Consider the following 18,495-nt stretch of genomic DNA (forward strand, 5'->3'; position numbering starts at 1 on the left):
ATTTAATTTTTATTTATACAAGTTATTGTTGTGTTTGCAGTTTAATAAATGCACACTACAATCAAATGTCATAGTTTAAACCAAATACTATACATTACAATATGCCATACGGGACAGTCAATGATAAGAAATCGCGACATAGCCCCCGAAATCGTAGTGGTTGCCCACAACTACATAATCAGGCGTTCACAGTATACTTTTTTAGATTCCAACTAAAGTAAACATTAAAAAAGAAGAAATAATTTTAAATTATATTTTATAACTTATTCTACATGTTATGATGTATATATTTGTTATTGGTTCTTATATTAAAAGAAAATTAAAAGTATTAAAACAATTAAAAGTATTATTAAAAAATTATACGATTTATTTATTTTATTTTCAAAACAGGCACATTTGCTTAAAGAAATAATATACAGTGATATACATTATATATATATACAACTTAAAAATAATACTAAAACCTACTAAGCGTAGAAAAAGATAGGTCGCATTAGCACTTAACGACCAAAAAAATTTGAACAAAATAGTGGGATAGTTAGTCAATAAAAAACTAATGCAAAAAACTTTCTAAACAAATTAGTGACTTTAGCTTTACTAGAACAAGGATTATTATTTCAAGACTATATTCATAAAGGACTCTAAAGGTAGAATTTATTATTAGAAAATAAGTGTAACATTAAAACTAAAATGATTGAGTTAGTTAATCGTTACATACTTATAATTCCTAATATTTGTATAAACTGTAATTTCTTATTTATAGATAAGAAATTAAATGTCACTATACATTCTTTTATAAAAAAATGTAATAATCAGCTACAATTTAAGACTGTAAAAACAAAAAGTTAAAAAAAATAATGAATTTATAATAAAGTGTATGTACAGTTAATAAATTACAAATGTATTTCTTAAACACACTATAAAATAATTATAAAACACAAAATCATAGACACCAATATAACTTATAACGTGTAATGTATAATATTTGATCATCGACATAATATTTAGTAATATGTTTGTAATTTGTATAATTATATTTGATAATTATCAAAATGTGTTATCATAATATTTACTATTTTGTTAGCGCCCGGTCTAAGATGTATAGGCAACCACTATGATTTTGGGGGGGCATACTTTTGTTGCGATTTCTTACCATTGACTGTCCGGTATTGTAATGTATAGTATTTGTTTAAACCATGGACTCTAAAGAGGATTTACTTGAAGACAAAAGACTTCTTTAGTCTTCATTGTTCAAATTTATTCTGTCGATGGATTAAAAATTGTTGTATGTTAAATAAATAGAATCATCTTTTTTTATAATACGATAAAACACATCTGACATCTAAATGTTTAACCTAGTAGCACAGATCCTAACTGATGTTAATATTATTATTTATTATGACATAACCATAATTACGTTATATATAATATATGTATTTAAAACAAAACAATAATAAATACATGTGTATTATAACTACAGTGGATATACCTGTAATGCTACGGCCTTCATCCGCGACTGTTGACCATTAAGTATCATTGGAAAAACCAAATATCGGCAATGATATTTCTTAATGTCTATGGTGACATAGTAAACTTTGTTTGTGTGCATTAACGTTGATTTTAAAATATACATAAATTGTAAAATCAACGGTATTACGTTTTAATTGAACGTTCGTTTTCGGTCCGAATAATTTTCCAAGGCCTAAGAACCAATCTGTAAACTTTACAGTATCAAAGAAAACCCAAATTGTTACCCGTCAGAGGTTTCCACGATTATTGCACGATTAGAATATTCTTGGAAGTGTTATGATTTCTATAATAGGCTTAGATTAGTTTTTAAGCACACTATTTCAAAAAATAAAACCGGAAAAGTGGTCATTAGCGCGTTATTCTGACCTAATCTTCAATTACATAAATTTACATTGTTAGAAAAAATACATTTAATATACATGGCACCCTAGTTGCTTGTGAGAACTGTCAAAAGTTCTTTATAGTACCTAATCTAAAACGTCTAAAGACCAAAACCTTAGATTAAATACATCTATATTCAATATGCGTTTTCGCGACGTATATTTTTATTTTTATCGATTACTTATTTTTTTTTTTTTAGCCACTTTATACGGCCGGTTTGTATAGGCTTTCTCTTTTCGGATGAATCATAATGACCATGTTGATTTGAATAAACGGTAGCCAGTAGGATCGACATGGATGCATACCAGACTTATTGTAGATCACGGATGACGTCATTTCCCCTTAGCGACTAACGTCCACTATAAAAGTATAATACCTTTTACCGCCGAACGCCACGTTGAGCCAATCCTAGAAAATGTTAATAACCGGATGACGTCATTTTGCACACTCACACACGCGACTGGTCCGGCGGCCACTGGCGATTGACAAAGCAACAGCTGCTAATATCGTAGAATTATACGTATAGATAATACATATATATATATATATATATATATATATATATAATAAATGTATATATTTTCCTTTAAAGTACACGCATATGTATTGTACGAATAATAAAGCTACTAGAGGTATTGAGCACCTCTTTGTCCTCTTAATAAAATGTGTGTTTATACATTTTTGCGTTTCGGGACCCAGTATCCGGTTAAACGGTTTAAACAATTTGTTAAAGTGGACCTAATATATTGTAACAATACTAAAAATAACGGCATTGGATCAACTAATATTTATTATTTAACCGGGGACACTCAATCGAGTCGAGGTATAGCCAGGTTTGAAATGTGGGGGGTTGCTATACAGAAAACAGCTGGTATAGGAAAATATATAATTGTGTTTTTCTAATCATGTATTATCTGGAAATGTATTATGTATTGTGTGGATTATCAACTATTAACACGACTGTTAAAATTGTGTTGTGTTTAAATTAAAAAAGTATGGCAACCCTGTAAAATGATGCTTATCCAGTATCACTTTTACGAAAAACCATGTATACTTCTAGAATTATACAAAAAAAAATGATACTAGAAAGTTAGTATACAGTAAACTATTACTATAATATAATAGTTTTGTTCAATGGCCTTTTTTTATTTTCGTATCATTGCGTCAGAAAAAATTAAAAAATTGTTTATTACTATTTCCTAACTTTTTTACTTTATGAATCACTTAAATGAGATTTTTGTGTAATTTTAAATAATACAAATTTAATCAATTCATCTTTCACAAATTATCCGCAGGCCATTTAAATAAATTAGTATGTTATTTTTTTTTTCTACCAAAAAAATCAATTGCAAAATTCACTTTTATATATTTTGGTGGTGTTTTACCCCAAATTTTTAGATTTGTTTGAATTCGAAATGGGTCCTGGAAAAATAAAACCCCTGGTATTGCCTTGTTCTACCGTCTATTAAAATATTTATACAAAAGGCTTTCTACGACAAAATCAAAGGGGTCATCGGAATTTTACCACCAATTTTTAATGTCGTCATCATAAATATGTTTTAAGTAAGTGGAACATGAAGATGGAGATTTTGAATAGACACTCAAAACAAATGTTTTCATCATAGTACAACAACGGGATGAGTATGTATGAGTATACTCATAAACCCCTTTTAGTTAGTAGGTACTTTTTTAAAACATTTTATTTTTAAAAATATAAACATTTTTGATAGGTCTGGTAAAGAAAAAAGTAATAATCAGGAGGCTGGTTTGGGTTTTCCAGAACTTCAACCCTGACTGTGTGAATAGACAAATGTAATTCCATTTAACCTTAGTTAACTTTTAACGATCAAAGCATTTGCCACTTAGATTTTGCGTTATTTATAATATTATTGTCAATGTAGGTAGTACACGGGTTACACGTTAGATGGCGGATGCCGCCAGTAGTCAGTACTGAAACAAACGTTGTCCGAACGCTTGACTAAACAAAACAATATTAAAACGTAAAATAATAATTTATGGTGGAAATTTGAAAAGAAAATCCCCACGGCCGTGGTCAGTCGCAACGCAGTAGGCTACGGTTGGCTATTTTGTAGGATCCGGATCTCTAGTGAAAAAGCCTACACCTCTCCTGATAATAATGAACGCGCACTTGGTGTTTAAACGTTATTGTGATTGTGATTTGTGAGTTGTGTTCACTGAGTGTTCAGTGTACCTAGTGTACGCTTGTGGACTGCGGTCAACGGTTTTGTTAGGTTAAATTATTTTTTTGTCCGTATCTTTTGTATGTTTTTTTGTGTTATTTAAAAAAAAAAAACATTGCTTACCTATAAGTTTTTTTTAACAATACAAAGTGTTCATTAATTTGTTAGCCCGCTCATACGCTGTCCTCCGATGACAAATAATTGTTGTTAAATAGTAATAATATAATAATAATAATAAAAAAAATAACAATAACGTCCATACAGCGTAAATCTTTATCGTTTACTATATTACACTAGGTTGCTGAATTTACATATATTGTTTTTTCATTACACCAGCGTTTCCCACGTTTTTTTTTGTCGTCTACAATCCACACAGAAACCGTGCGCTTAGTGTTGCGAAGTTCCTGGCACTGGCTACTGTCTAATGCAACTCACATTGTCACGGCCAACATTCTAGTACACTGCTCGGAGGATAGGATAACGTTACTATATTAAAATGCTACTTTTCAAATGTATCGTCATCGCCTGTACGGCTTTGACGTTGACCAGTGGTTTCGACTTGGAGACCGCAGACGACGCTTTTTCGTTGACCGCCAAAGTAGTTGAATATGTTACGAAGACTTGGGAAATAGCAGATAAGGTGGAAGAGCGAGTAGGCAATGACAACTCGCCTGTTGTGTGGTTCACCAAGAAGAAAGAACGCATGATCTTACACAATTTCGGGATAATCACTCAACTTATGAAGACATCTCAAAAAGACACAGATGACGTTAGAAGCATGATGTTGGGTAGCCTCAAAAAGCTGCAGAACATGCCTAATGTAGTGCTCAATGGCATCCAAGTAAACGAACTCCTAGAGTCTGTGAGGTCAATCGAAAATGACTATAAAACCATGGAAGGTATGTACACTATTTATTCATTTATTTGTTTATTATAATTAGAGAACCTATCGTGTAGGTGTACATGGTATAGGCTCTTTAATTGTAATAGGCCATCAACCAAAGACTATACTCTGATATCATAAACACTTAAAACACATATACAGACTCTTTATACAGGTAAATCTCATTATAATTAATGAACATCACTAATATCTATTTCTGTTTTCCACAAATTCAAATTACATTATTCAAAAAGATTTGTTTATTAATTTAAGTCAGTTCATTACTTATTATGGTTTTTTTTACCCCTAGTATATAACTTGAGTGAAATAATGAAATGAAAAAATAGCTTTTTAATTTACGTTTAATATTTATCGAGTAGATAATTAGTATTTTATCTACCATGTCTTTAATGAAATTATAAAAAATTAATCTTCTCTTATTTGTCTCCAATTAGTTCATTTGATAGACTTATATTCATTTACAGCTTTGTACAATTGTATAAACACAGATAAAATATTGATAATTAGTTATGGTAATTGTTATTAACATAGAACATTGCTTTAAAATATATTATGTTCTCGGCAAAAACGTGAGCAGTAGATTAACACCAACAGATTGGCAATATACATAAGTTGAATAGTTTCTTAAAAACTAAGAAGTGATTCAGGATTATGCTTTAGAAAAACCTTTAACACTAAAAATAATATACTCTATGTGTATACATATTTCAGCAACAATGCTGTCATCTTAAGTGAAAATGACAAACAGAACAGAATTTTGTCGTTAGCGCTGAAGATGACAGCATTGTTGCCGAAACATGTATAGAGTGTATTAGTTTAATGGTTAAGGATATGAATATTCATTTCTTTACTAGGTATATATCTTTGTATATGTATCATAAGAAAAAAATAATTTTTTAGTTTGAATTCTAATAAATGTCAATTTTTTTGCTTATAAGCAATAATAAGTATATTAAAAAAATTTTTATTTTATTTAAAATTGTAGCAGTCAGATCTTTTTTGTCCAATGTTTTAGCCTATTTTTATGTTTAAATATAGAGTATAGATCTGGTGACAATGATTCCAAAGAAAATAATGTAAATCCAACATATACATCTTATACATTAGAAAAGTTTGCTGATGCCATGCTGGATTTCTCACCAGGAGCTCCACACAAGCAGTTGTCAAAAATTCACACATTCATTGTTCCACAATGGGAAGGATTTAACTTTCATACATATGGAGGAATTTTCAATATATTAACAGAAACTTTGGTAAGTTATAAATTATAAATGTTATAATAACTTGCATATCCTTTTTTTTTTAAATAAAAAAAAACTGAAAAACTTAATAATTCAATTTCATTAATTATAATATTATTTACCACATCACACGTTCTGCAGGAGGCTAATTGAATTTCAGAATATTGGAAACAGATATTTTAATGCTATTTAATAGTTTAAACCAATTTTGTACTAATGTACGATAATTCTAGTGATGTTATAAAAACTGATATATAATTTGAATTCACAAATAATTACTTTTACTGTTTTACATTTTTGTTGAAGTGTATAAATCTTTGTTCAATTTTTAAATACAGTTCAGAAGAGATTTTAGTGAGTTAGATTCCTCTTAAAGGTACTTTATTACATCACTAGATAAGTTAGTAAGATAGATTAAAAAAAATTTTTAATTTCTATTGTACGTGTGATTGGACTCGAATAACATTTAGTAACAAATTGACAGAAAATACTGTTCAGAGTCCCTGAAGCTGCTGTTTTTTGTTTGCTCATTACATACAATTACATTACATTACAAAATAATTATTATACCTTAATTAAAAGAAAAAGATTAAGACGACGCCACACCAGCCATTTCTAAGGAGTAAAGTATAGGAAATTTTTCGAAAAGTCTTAATTTAGAGTTTGAACTATAATGCATACTTATTAATACAGTAATGAGGATACTTTGTTGATTGCCATTTTTTTTGTCAGACTATCACAGTCATTTCTATAGAATAAATTACAATTTTTTCTCTTCAAAACTGCTTTGTGTGAATTAATTTTACTTAGGCTTCATATATAGTTAAGGAAAGAAACTCATACATATTATTTATGACAAAATTATCTGTGTTTCATCATCCGTATTTTTTTGATATACCTAATACAACCAACGCTATATCATTTTTAAAAAAGTCTTTTCTTAATTAATTTATTATTCATTAACTGGTTGAAATATTAAAAAAAGAGCGATGGTAGAACACAGACAATGTTGTTGTCTATATTATGTAAAAATTTGGTTTCTTAGTTTTGATTACAGCCTTTGTAAAATTAATCCGCGCAAGGCGGGTTTTTTGAAGAAAATAACGGGTGTGTGACGCCCTCTTAATCGTAAGAATATTAACTATATTTTAAATCTATTAAATCTATTTTTTTGGGAGGGAGGGTATTTTTCACACTAATTATCCATGTTGCCCTCCATTCCCTTCCTTATACTGTTTTAAATTAAAGCTTCCTTATGTGCAAAATCTTTTATGATTATTGATGTATAACACCTACCTATAAAATCATTACTGTTACATGATAACTATTTTATTCAATATTGAGTTGAAGACCTTATATTTTCAATTGAATTCTATTGTTCTTTTATAAATAACGGGTATAAGGCTTTTTGCCCTTTTTGGGCACAACCAAAATTTTTAAGAAATTTCTTTTTTTCAATTTATTATCAAGAAATGATTGATCCAACATAGATATTGATATCACTTTATAAGGGCCAGAATCGTCAATTGGAATTATTGCATAAGCAACATCAAATTGACAATATTAATTAAAATATTTATTATAATGATTGTACTGAGTAACTGAACAAAAAACTTTGTTCAGTTACTAATATAGTATAATGTTAGTGAGCTGTGCATATACTCGTAATTGTATTTTTAAGTTATTCAAATTTTAATTCATCAATTGTTTTGAACAATGTTCAGTAATTGTTAGAAAGAGTTAGGTGAAATGAAAATATATTTTGATCAAATTTATTTTGAAATCATAATCATAAAAAAATATTGGTTGTGAGTAATTTGCTTTCACAATAGATGTAATTACACGGTTTGACCTCTTTTTTTTTTCTTTCTATCCATTTTTACTTTTTACCTTGTTTACTCGACAGTTTTGTTTTATGTTAGTTTTCATAGTAACATTATTGATTTGTATTAGATCACTTACTTGATGACACATAACAATTTTAGAAAAAATTTGTTGTTATTGTAAATTGTAATAAAAAACAGCTGTTATCTTAAAATCAATATTTTTAAAATATGTGATTGTAAACCAGACTTTTAAAAACAATTATATTTGTTGTTGAAATTAATATTGAATTGTAATGTATATCTAACTTACTACATTAATTTTTTTAACTGTAGTAAACATAATGAATTATAATGGATTTGTTAGGTTTTTTAATTGTTTTTATGACAGTTTGAAAAAAATACAAGATAGCGAAGTGTGAACGCAAGTTGCAACCTTTGTTTACAGCTCTTTATCTAAACCACAATTGTTTTACCTGTTTAATTTACTTAAATGTTACCATTGTATAATGTATAACAGTTGTATTTATTGTTAACTATATTATGAAGACTTCATCAAAGCATCATTATTCTCTGGTCTCCTATACTGCCTTGCTAAGTAAAAGTATAGAGCAACAATTATTTTTTATAAAAAAACCGATTGTACATATTTTCTGTAATTAACTCGTTTTTTAAAGTTACAGCACTTTTGCTTAGTAGAGCACTGGGCAGTATATTGGTAACACTTTCTTATTTTAAATTTGATAAGGAATTCACTGGTGGGCTCAGATTTGCGGTTAAGTCCATAGATATCGCTCTTATAGATTAATTAATAACCTATTAATGTAGCAATTGAGCCTGGGTTTTTGTTCTTTAATTTTTGGATTCAAAATTTATTGCTTATTAGTTATTAGTTTTGAACCTCGTCACTTGTCTTGTCCTCCGTTTTGTATTAAACAATATTTTTTTTCAAATTTCTTCCCTAACAAATAAATTGTGAAATATTTACAATAATCCCTTTCTGTGATGCAATAATATAATATGGTAATATGATTCCATGTAGGAATGAATATCGAAAATCCATTAAATAAACTGTTATTTTTTTCAGTCTTGTAGCCGAAAAAATGATATTTCCTAAGGTGACCACATACTTATATTATGGTGTGCTAGTCGACATTTGTATGGAGTCACTATTACATTATTATCTTATTGCACGGTGTTGAATAGTTTTTTTATCACCTCCCCCCATGTTGCCTTATACTAATATTTTATTTTAAACCATATTATTATTGTAGTCTTGTAACGATAATGACAATTGCCAATTCCCCATAGTAACTCCCCACGAACGAACATAACAATGATATAATAATAATATCAACGTCCTTGTCATATACGAAGCGCGTGTTTGTCAACTACAAAGCATATTGTTGTCATGTGTATATTTAAGTGTTATAATATGCTTGTTTATAAGATCAAACAGGAAACTACAAATTGTATAATATTTTTATTGACCCTTATGACGGAAAAGCGATGACTGTACACCACCAGCTACCACACTATTAAATCATTTCGTTGTGTAAAAAGTAAAACGTACTTAGCAATACACTGGCCTATCTTTTTTATTGTAACCGACTCGTTACTTAATTTTAACATGGATACATCATTAGGCTAAGAGTCATCCCGAAATTTGTGACCAGTAGAGTTTTGCGATTTCAATTTGTATTCAATTGTATACTTTTTGGAAGTGTATATTTTACTCCATCTCTGAAAAATCGGTATCATAATAATAATCGAGGCATTACCGTCATAATCCGTCATCTTCGCCTACCTTATATATGCGCTTAATAAATGCATATATAATGGTGGGCTCAGGAAGTGCCCAAGCACTCAGACCTATAGGTCATTGTGGGCACCCTCTCACCGAAGTCCTATTACACTTAGTTTATCACGCCTATGTCACGCTCAGTTTAATAACCACGTGAGTTGAAAAGTCCTGCGTTCTTTGGAAATCTCTATAAAAAAAAAGGATCTCTCTCATGTCTTTGATTTCATCTTTTCTCGGAAAGGGTTTCCATAGATAATTTGTCTTAGGGAAGCTACGGGGTTTTCAATTACACATGTTATAGTGTGACATTTTTTCGTCTAATTTGAGAATTAAAGAAAGCACAATATTTCTATTTAAGTTGATTATTTAAAAAAACAAAAAATACCTAGGTATATCAACAAACACGTGTTAGTGAAATATCAGCTGTTTATGGTACTTGTTTTTGTTCTATTATAACTGCTAAAAATTAAAATTGAGTTAAATGAGCATTGTCTACAACAATTGTTCAATCTCGATTAAAAACTATATGTCTTAGCATTCATGTAATGAACTATATAGTCATGTCATAACAGCAACGAATTTACAGAATTGTCTATAGTTTACATTCTACATCTATACTTATTTCATTGGTTAAAATATTCGTATGTCGTTCTGTAAGCTAATAAATTCGAAGAAATATATAAATAAAACTCAGACTTTAAGCAGATCCTGTGTCAATATTTTTCATGAAAAAAGTCGTATTAAATAACAAATAATTATTTAGTCCACGGTTAAGGCCCCTGGATAACGACCGTTTTTTTTCAGCCAAAATACATCATTTTTTGTCCATCGCACAGGCCAAACCAACGATCCGATAAGCAATCTAAAAATAGATATGAATTCGTCATGAAGTTTACTTGAGATCGGTCAAAGTATTTTTTTTTAATTTTAATTTTACCCCTTTCCAAATTTTATTTTACAATTTGAAATTTTATGAAATGTTGAAATGTGTTTTTTGCGTAGTAGGAATAAGATATCAAAAAAGTACGCTGACCGATCTCAAGTAAACTTCATGAAAAATTCATATCTGTTTTCAGATTACTTATCGGATCACTGGTTTAGCCTGTGCGATGGACAAAAAATGTACTATTATATTAACTAAAATAGCTTTTACTTATAGACAAAATGATTTAAATTAAAAATAATACCATGAAGCCTATACAAATTAACCGGTAAATAATTGACATTTTCGAAATTTATTAAAACCCCTTTTTTTCTTAAATATTGCCTATACAAAACTCCTTAAAAATGGTCGGTATCCAGGGGCCTTAAACAAGAATGGTTTACAACGAAGTTATATTGAAAATATATTTGTCTATGTATCAATTACAAGTTTTAGTAGGTATTATAAGTAGTAAACGGCATTATTGGTTTCTGTTAAAACAGATTATATAGTTCTGTTTAGCCAAGACACATAGTAGTTACGTGCATATACACATGTTATTATTTAATAATTACATATAATTTTCTTTTTAATTTGGAAGTACTTAAGGATATCGGAAAAAATCGAATATTATATTTTACTATTAGAGTATTATTATTTATCAATAAATTATATTACAGTCGGAAATGACTGATGCCATAATGTTTTATTTATCATTTTGTCAGTAAAAATTCAATTAAATCTATTGTTTTTATAGTGTATGTATAACGTATCACGAAAAAATATGTGGTCTATTAAAAAAATATATATTAATTACACGAATGACGAATATGCTTTAAATAAACAGATACCAATGTCAAAAGTAAATATATTATTATAAATTAATTATTATAATTGGTTTACTTGATATTCTTACTAAGACTTGTATGTCTTTACGAAAGAAAAACGCAAATTATTATAAAATCAGTTTTTTATGGACTTGTTCAATACTTTAGGCATTTAGAATTTAAGCTAGCATTCATTTGGACTTGTTACAGTTCGAGTTGTTACAATAGAATTGTTAATTATAAAGCTAACAATAAAAGAGTTATAATATGAATGAACACGTTTAGATCGCTTGTTATTGTGGTAGCTTAAATAAGTGTTAACTCACAAATGTCTTCTAGTAGATAAATAAAATATAGTGTATAGATAAATAATGTAAAACATTAAAATTAAAACTTTTTTTTCTATTTGCTAGCCGTGGAATTTTTTTTAGTATTAATTCTTGTCCTCTCAAATGTCATTGCCACAATTCTAACATCCTAAGTAGGCACCCCTTTTTCATTGTTAACTTTACAGTACTCCAAAAGTACGTTTCAGGGCTGTGCAAATATTTTAGACTATAAAAGCAGATGGAACAATGATTTTGTTTTAGTAGTCTAACTTGTCTTTTCACGTTAAATTACGGCTATTTTATAATAAAAATTGTTAATTTTTTTTTTAATGATTGAAAAGAAAAATACATGTTCTTTTTTTGGTAGCCAAGTGATCTTGAGTGCTAGTATCGATTTTTTCAACCCCTTCCCTCCCAAATATTTCAAGGTCAAGATACAGTTTAAACCCCCTCTAAACACCTACATAGTTACAACTTATATTTCAGTGTTCTTCTATATTGTAATTGTAACGTGATACAAAATTCTTCTAATAAAAATACACATTTTAACATAATATATATTTAAGTGATACATTTTTTAATAAACTAAAACACCATTATTAACTCTCATCGTCTTACAGGAAAATAGTGATATGCTTTGTGACAAAAAGCAATCTCTCCAACAACTCATATTCAATTTATACATGACATTACATCTAACACAGTTAAAAGGATTTTCTGTTATGCAGTTTTCGTGGATGTTGTTGCAAACTTATGGCAAAGGTAATAAATGTTCAATATATATAAAAAAAAGTACAATTTTTTAAATTTCTAACACGTTATCTTTTGTTTTTGTTAAATTTTATTTGGTCGTTTGTTAAAGCAAATTATAATTACAAAACAATGTTTTTAAAAAAATAGTATGTTTTAACACATCTTATTGTTGTAATTTTTTAGCTTCGATGCGATAGCTGAGAAGGTATTGTATAATAATGTATTTTTATTTTATTTTTATTTTTGTGTCTGTACCCACAATATCTTTTAAGCCACTGAACCGATTTCTTCTTGTAGCAACTCTTAAGATCAGAAATCGTACCTGCAAGGTACTTTGTTAGACTAAAAATTTAAAAAGGTCATCCCTTCCCCTTAAATATTGAGAAAAACACCTAAAAAATTTACATTACTTTCATCTTAAAACTACGGCGCTCCATATCTTTTTTCAAAATAGTCCAATTAGTTCTAAATTTGTGTAGAATATTCTTTAGACATAGTACTACCGACAGACATTGACAACTTAAACGATTATCGTACACCCTTCCTCCTAGAAGGGGTGGAATTTTTTTCTTTCTTTCGGTTTTTCATGCTAAGCTTTAGGGGTTTATGTATGAAAATTAGACCAAAGGTAGATCTAGAATAAGGCTATAACATAGACAATTTTTTTAAAAAAATCTGTTATCAAATAATTTTTTGTACTAAGGAAAAACCCAAAAAATTGGGGAAAATTACACTTTGACCGTAGTCATTTCAATGGTGCTATAATGTTGATCCTTAGATTCGCATCAAAGCTTCTATTTAAAAGTGATTTTATCACTTTCAGTTATAATAATTCCTGTAGACCTGTGACCTCGCCATTCCCACTATGCCCAAAACCCACTGTACTTGCTTTTATAAACATTATTATGTTATTTAATTATTATTTTTTTAGGAAACTTCTCGTACGAACGGCAAAAGCAAATGGACCAGTTTGAAGATAGAATTCATAAGCAAATAAGTGTATTGAAAAAATCAATGGGATCTGCGAGTAACATGTATTGGAGATGTGACCCATCAAAGCACGTCAGAGGTGAAACTTACTATGAAGTAACACAACTGTTGCAGGTATTAAATGACTCATTGAAGCTTTCTCAGTTGCTATTTTTACTAAGATCATTTATAACTTTATTTCCATGTTTCAGGGATTTCTCGAAAATGAAGTAGATATGAATTTTGAACAGAACTGTTTTCAAAACTGTGCTTACTATGACGTCGCCGAACATAGATCATGTTTCAAAGATCAATTTTGTGCTAAACAGCACGCTTGTCATGGACGCATATTGAACTGTCAGTTTATTGATTCCGACATGCGAGTTTGTCAAGCAGTATGTTGAATATTTTTGTTGTTGTCTAATTGTTATGTAATCTTAACTTACTTATTCGTTTAGCCATTTGGAAGTACTAGACGTTATGACTATATTGAATATGCGAATGGCAGAGTATTGGGTGACAACTCTGTAGGATGCAAAGGTGCAACAAGTAAAGTAGACAGTTGGTGGAGATATTTAATGTGGCACTGTTCTTATTGCTTTTGCATTTGCGATTCGTCTGATACTGCATCCGATCGGTATTTCAGTCTAAGGCCTTCATTATCTGACATTTCTCAAAACAAGTAAAAATATAATAAATAAAATACAAAAAAATTAAAACCTATTTTTCATGTCAATTATGATTTTTCAATAAAGAGTTGTAACTGGCGTGAGGTTCAACAAGGTAAAACAAATGTTCCATTTACAAGTAGAAGAAGGTGTCCTCGGGCCTCGTGGTTCTATAAACGAGTCAACGAGACGTTGGGTCGATTTACCTGTTCCTGGATTTACTTATCAGAACGTAACTCTTCGTGACGGCGTAGACTATCATACCTTATCATATACCTCTCGCGCTATCGACCTAGACAATGTGATGGCACCAAAAAATATGGTTGTCACAGGTAAATTAACTAATATTTTTAATTATAGTTTAGTTGTTTTATGTTAGAAAATAGGTTAAATTAGAAAAACAACTTACAATTTAAACAAAACTAATGCTTCTTATTTAAATTGTTATATTTATTAGAAGCAGCGTTTGACAAAAAATCTAGAATTTAAGTTTAAACTATTATATCTTAAATAACTTAAAATTTATAATATTCTTTACTTATTGCATACTTGATTAATTTGTTAATATATTCTTCAATCAATGTTAATAATGTAATACTTTTTCTAGGTGTTAAGTTTAGAATGATTGGACCTCATTTAAACATTGAGACGCGTGTTACTCCTTTTGATTTTGCCACCGGTAAATTGACAGAACCTATTGAAAAAAGTTATTGGATTGGAAATGAAAATACAGAATTGTCTCCAACTGGACGGTATGTCGTCTTGAGACTTTTTACATAAACAGTAAATAATGTGTTTATTTATTATTTGAACAGTACTGAAATTGACATAAGTAATTCTGACTTGCCTACAAAAGCGAAGACTGCATCTGAACCAGATGTATCGTCAAACAAGTTTCTTATGTTTACACATTCTTCTATGGATCGTGATGTTGCACAAACCACATTGCCATTTATTGACAAACAAACCGTTGCACCATATCCCGCTACTCCACTTTCTGGAGTAGGAATTTACTTTAAAGGAATTAAAGATCATGCTGGTTATATCGGGGCTAATGTATTTACATATGATTTCAGCCAAGATATAAGTCCCGATTTATTTTTATTAACAAAACAATAATTCTCATCTATTTGATGTATATATTTATTCTAATATCTGTAAATTTACCTTGGTATTCAAACATTACTATGTTTTAGTTATAAAAATGTTAAGCTTAATGTGCCAAAAATGTGAACAATTTAGTTAAAACTATATGAGACAAACTATGTTAGTTATTAGGCATATTTATATTTGTAAATACATGCATGACTAAAGAAGATTGTGATAATATTATTTTTTAAACTTAAGAAATTAATTCTTTTGTGTTAAAAAATAGATTCTCATGGTTATACAAGTAATTTAATTTCTACATTTAATTACATTCTATTGTAGACGTTTTTTTACATATATTTTTCCTACTTATAAGTTATATTCAGAAGTCTATTAACTATTAGTATTGTTTCATACTACTTCGATTTTATAATGCTTTATATATAATGAGCTATGCTAGTCTAAAAATATATTTGTTTAATCAAATTTAAGATAAAACTGAAATAAAAATATGATATCTTTATTTACACAAGTACAGTTGATAATTTATCAGTGCAATTAAAATACTATAGAGATTTTGTATATCTTATAGAAGTTAATTTCATTTTAGTTTTAGAAAGTAATACGATTGTATGGTTAAATTTTTAATTGAACGTTTGTAATCGGAAGTGCAAAAATTTCAATCCACCTTGTTAATTCAAGCTGGTTTTCTAAATAAACACAACTATTTTCCAAAAGCCTGTTTAAAAAATGGGAAACTCAATATGATATTACATAAATCGCAATAACTTAAAAATATTTACTTTCATTTAATCATGTAGTTTGGTACAATTGTAAATTTTGAGTTATAATGTGATAGAAAAAATATCCTTAAATGCGTGGCATCACTTATGACCTACTATTGAGCAATATATCCAACAAACTTCATATTAAGTTAAAATTATATTTTTATATTTGAATTAGTCTTTCTTTATTGTATTAATTGTTCTTAATTTTAATTTAAACCCTTTATTAGAAATGCTGACTATGTGCCATATTTGATTATGATAATAAAGCTATGGATGAATTGTAATAAATTAACTTAAGATTAAAGTTCTGCAGACATTTTAAAATAGTGGCCTAGCACCAAGATATGAAACATTTTAGTTTAATCTAATACCATTGAGTATATACTCAATACTTATCCAGTTATTCAACGAAAAATAAGTGTTACTAATGACTATTTTTTAATTTCATCTTGTATGCTTTTTACCATAAATTTTGCTCACACAGCAGTATTTTGAAACATGTTTATAATAGATAATCATTAGACTTCAAAATGCAAATATTTGAACTATATGTTTACACCGAACAAATTTATTTAGCCCTGGATACTATAATACGGACGCTTCTACTAAGAATTCAATCTTCAGGTTCTAATTCGACATTGGTTGAACTCTCGATAATTAAGACAATTATTTTCATTATATAGAAGTTTAATTTTGAACCTATATCTAGCCTGAAAAAAATAAAATATGAAAATATGTCAATATATTTAAAATTTTACAAAAATAATTTTTCAGTAATAATTACAATAATACAATAAAATGAATGAATGAATTATTATAGAGTTTTATAATAATTACTTTAGTATTTTTAACCGTATAAATCTGCGAAATAAACGAAAAGTTCCTTTCGATAAATGATATTACATAGTTTTCACTATATAAGTAGTGGTAGTAAGATAGTACTATATAACTAAAAAATAAACCATACATTGTAAAGTAATTAGACTGTTTAAAAAATAAATGAATAATAATAATTGCTTTCTATCAAAATAGTTTTGCGCGAATCAAAATTTTAGCGTCTTAAAATTGTTATTAAATCATAAAACTTTCAAAATAAATTTAGAAAAACCTTATCTGAGTTGAATCATTTTAAAATTTTCGATTACTCATTCTAATAGTTGAATATGAAAAAAGCTTAATTTAAAAAAAAAGTAATCAATCAATTCACGCTTAAGCATAGATAATATTTTCTTTTATGTTTATAAAAAAATTAGTGTTATCATAACCTTTACGGATAATCGCGCAAACTCTGTTTTCACGCTAAAAATGATGGGTTGGTCCTCTTTAAATCGATCGAAAAGAAGTTAGGAAAAAAATAATATACAAAAATACATTTACAATAAAAAAAAAAAAATCCCTTCATTACAGACCATTCATTTTCACCATACAAAATTATACTAAATAAAAATGACAGATTACTAAATAATGGAAAGTAGTAAAGTCTCTATTGTTTCTTATTGTTTTGACTATTGCTAATCATTCTTATAATCGGTTCTATTGTAACTCCTCTAGATGCACACTGTATTGACAATTGAAATTATCACTGACGGTCGAGCTGTGTTGTCTTATGTGTTATTTTGCGAGCACTTTGATTTACCTTGCTTTCGACCGCCAACAGGATGTTTGGGTTAGGTAATTTCGACAGTAGGTATGTATAATATTATTCTAGCCTAACACACATAGCGGACAAAATATGTGTGAACAGCTGAGTAGCATTGTGTAAAATAATGGTACAACGCTGGCGGTGTTTGGACGGAACTGTAGACTAATTTAAAACAATAAAAACGCAAAATACCAATTATACTAATTATTAGCCCGCTAGATATATTATTCTGTCGCATTATTGTTCATAAACATATACCGGACAATGCGAGAAGTTAAAAATGGTCAGTAATGGTCAATGACTGCGATCACGAAATTGTTATTTAATGGACCGTATAATTATATAGGAAAACCTCGTCGCAATGATTTTTTAACTGTAACAAAAATGCACGCGTAGAAACAAAATTATTTTTATTATCCCGCCTTTGACCACAACGCAACACAATAGACCGTTTTTACTTTGTATACGTTCTTGTGTATATAATAGCTATTGGTATTATTCATAAAGTACCAGAAATTAATTCAGTGGAAAGTAAGACTTTTAAGCCCCCAACTTACCCTAGTCTACCTTAAAGATACTTGAGAGTTGAGACACTTGGGGACCAAGTTGTACTGGATGGTGATT

The 18,495-nt window shown here is 28.7% G+C and overlaps 1 protein-coding gene across 2 annotated transcripts; it reads left to right on the plus strand.

Moving 5' to 3' along the window:
- Positions 1-3,937: 3,937 nt before the first annotated feature.
- Positions 3,938-15,749, plus strand: LOC126844318 (uncharacterized). 2 transcript variants are annotated; one of them, XM_050582431.1, is made up of 9 exons: positions 3,938-5,011; positions 6,124-6,269; positions 12,583-12,724; positions 13,647-13,819; positions 13,897-14,079; positions 14,143-14,366; positions 14,440-14,684; positions 14,960-15,104; positions 15,168-15,749. In XM_050582431.1, the coding sequence occupies exons 1-9, from the start codon at positions 4,609-4,611 to the stop codon at positions 15,469-15,471; spliced, it is 1,965 nt and encodes a 654-aa protein (XP_050438388.1). In that variant the 5' UTR covers positions 3,938-4,608; the 3' UTR covers positions 15,472-15,749. The 2 variants fall into 2 exon arrangements, with proteins under 2 accessions (XP_050438388.1, XP_050438387.1); XM_050582430.1 differs by having other exon boundaries at positions 3,942-5,011; positions 6,055-6,269.
- The last annotated feature ends 2,746 nt before the right edge of the window (positions 15,750-18,495 follow it).

This window comes from Adelges cooleyi, unplaced genomic scaffold, assembly GCF_023614345.1.
Source record: "Adelges cooleyi isolate 19-005CV unplaced genomic scaffold, UGA_ACOO_1.1 ACOO_flye_CR_arks_rails_tigmint_CR_PRNA_651, whole genome shotgun sequence".
Taxonomy (NCBI): Eukaryota; Metazoa; Arthropoda; class Insecta; order Hemiptera; family Adelgidae; genus Adelges; species Adelges cooleyi.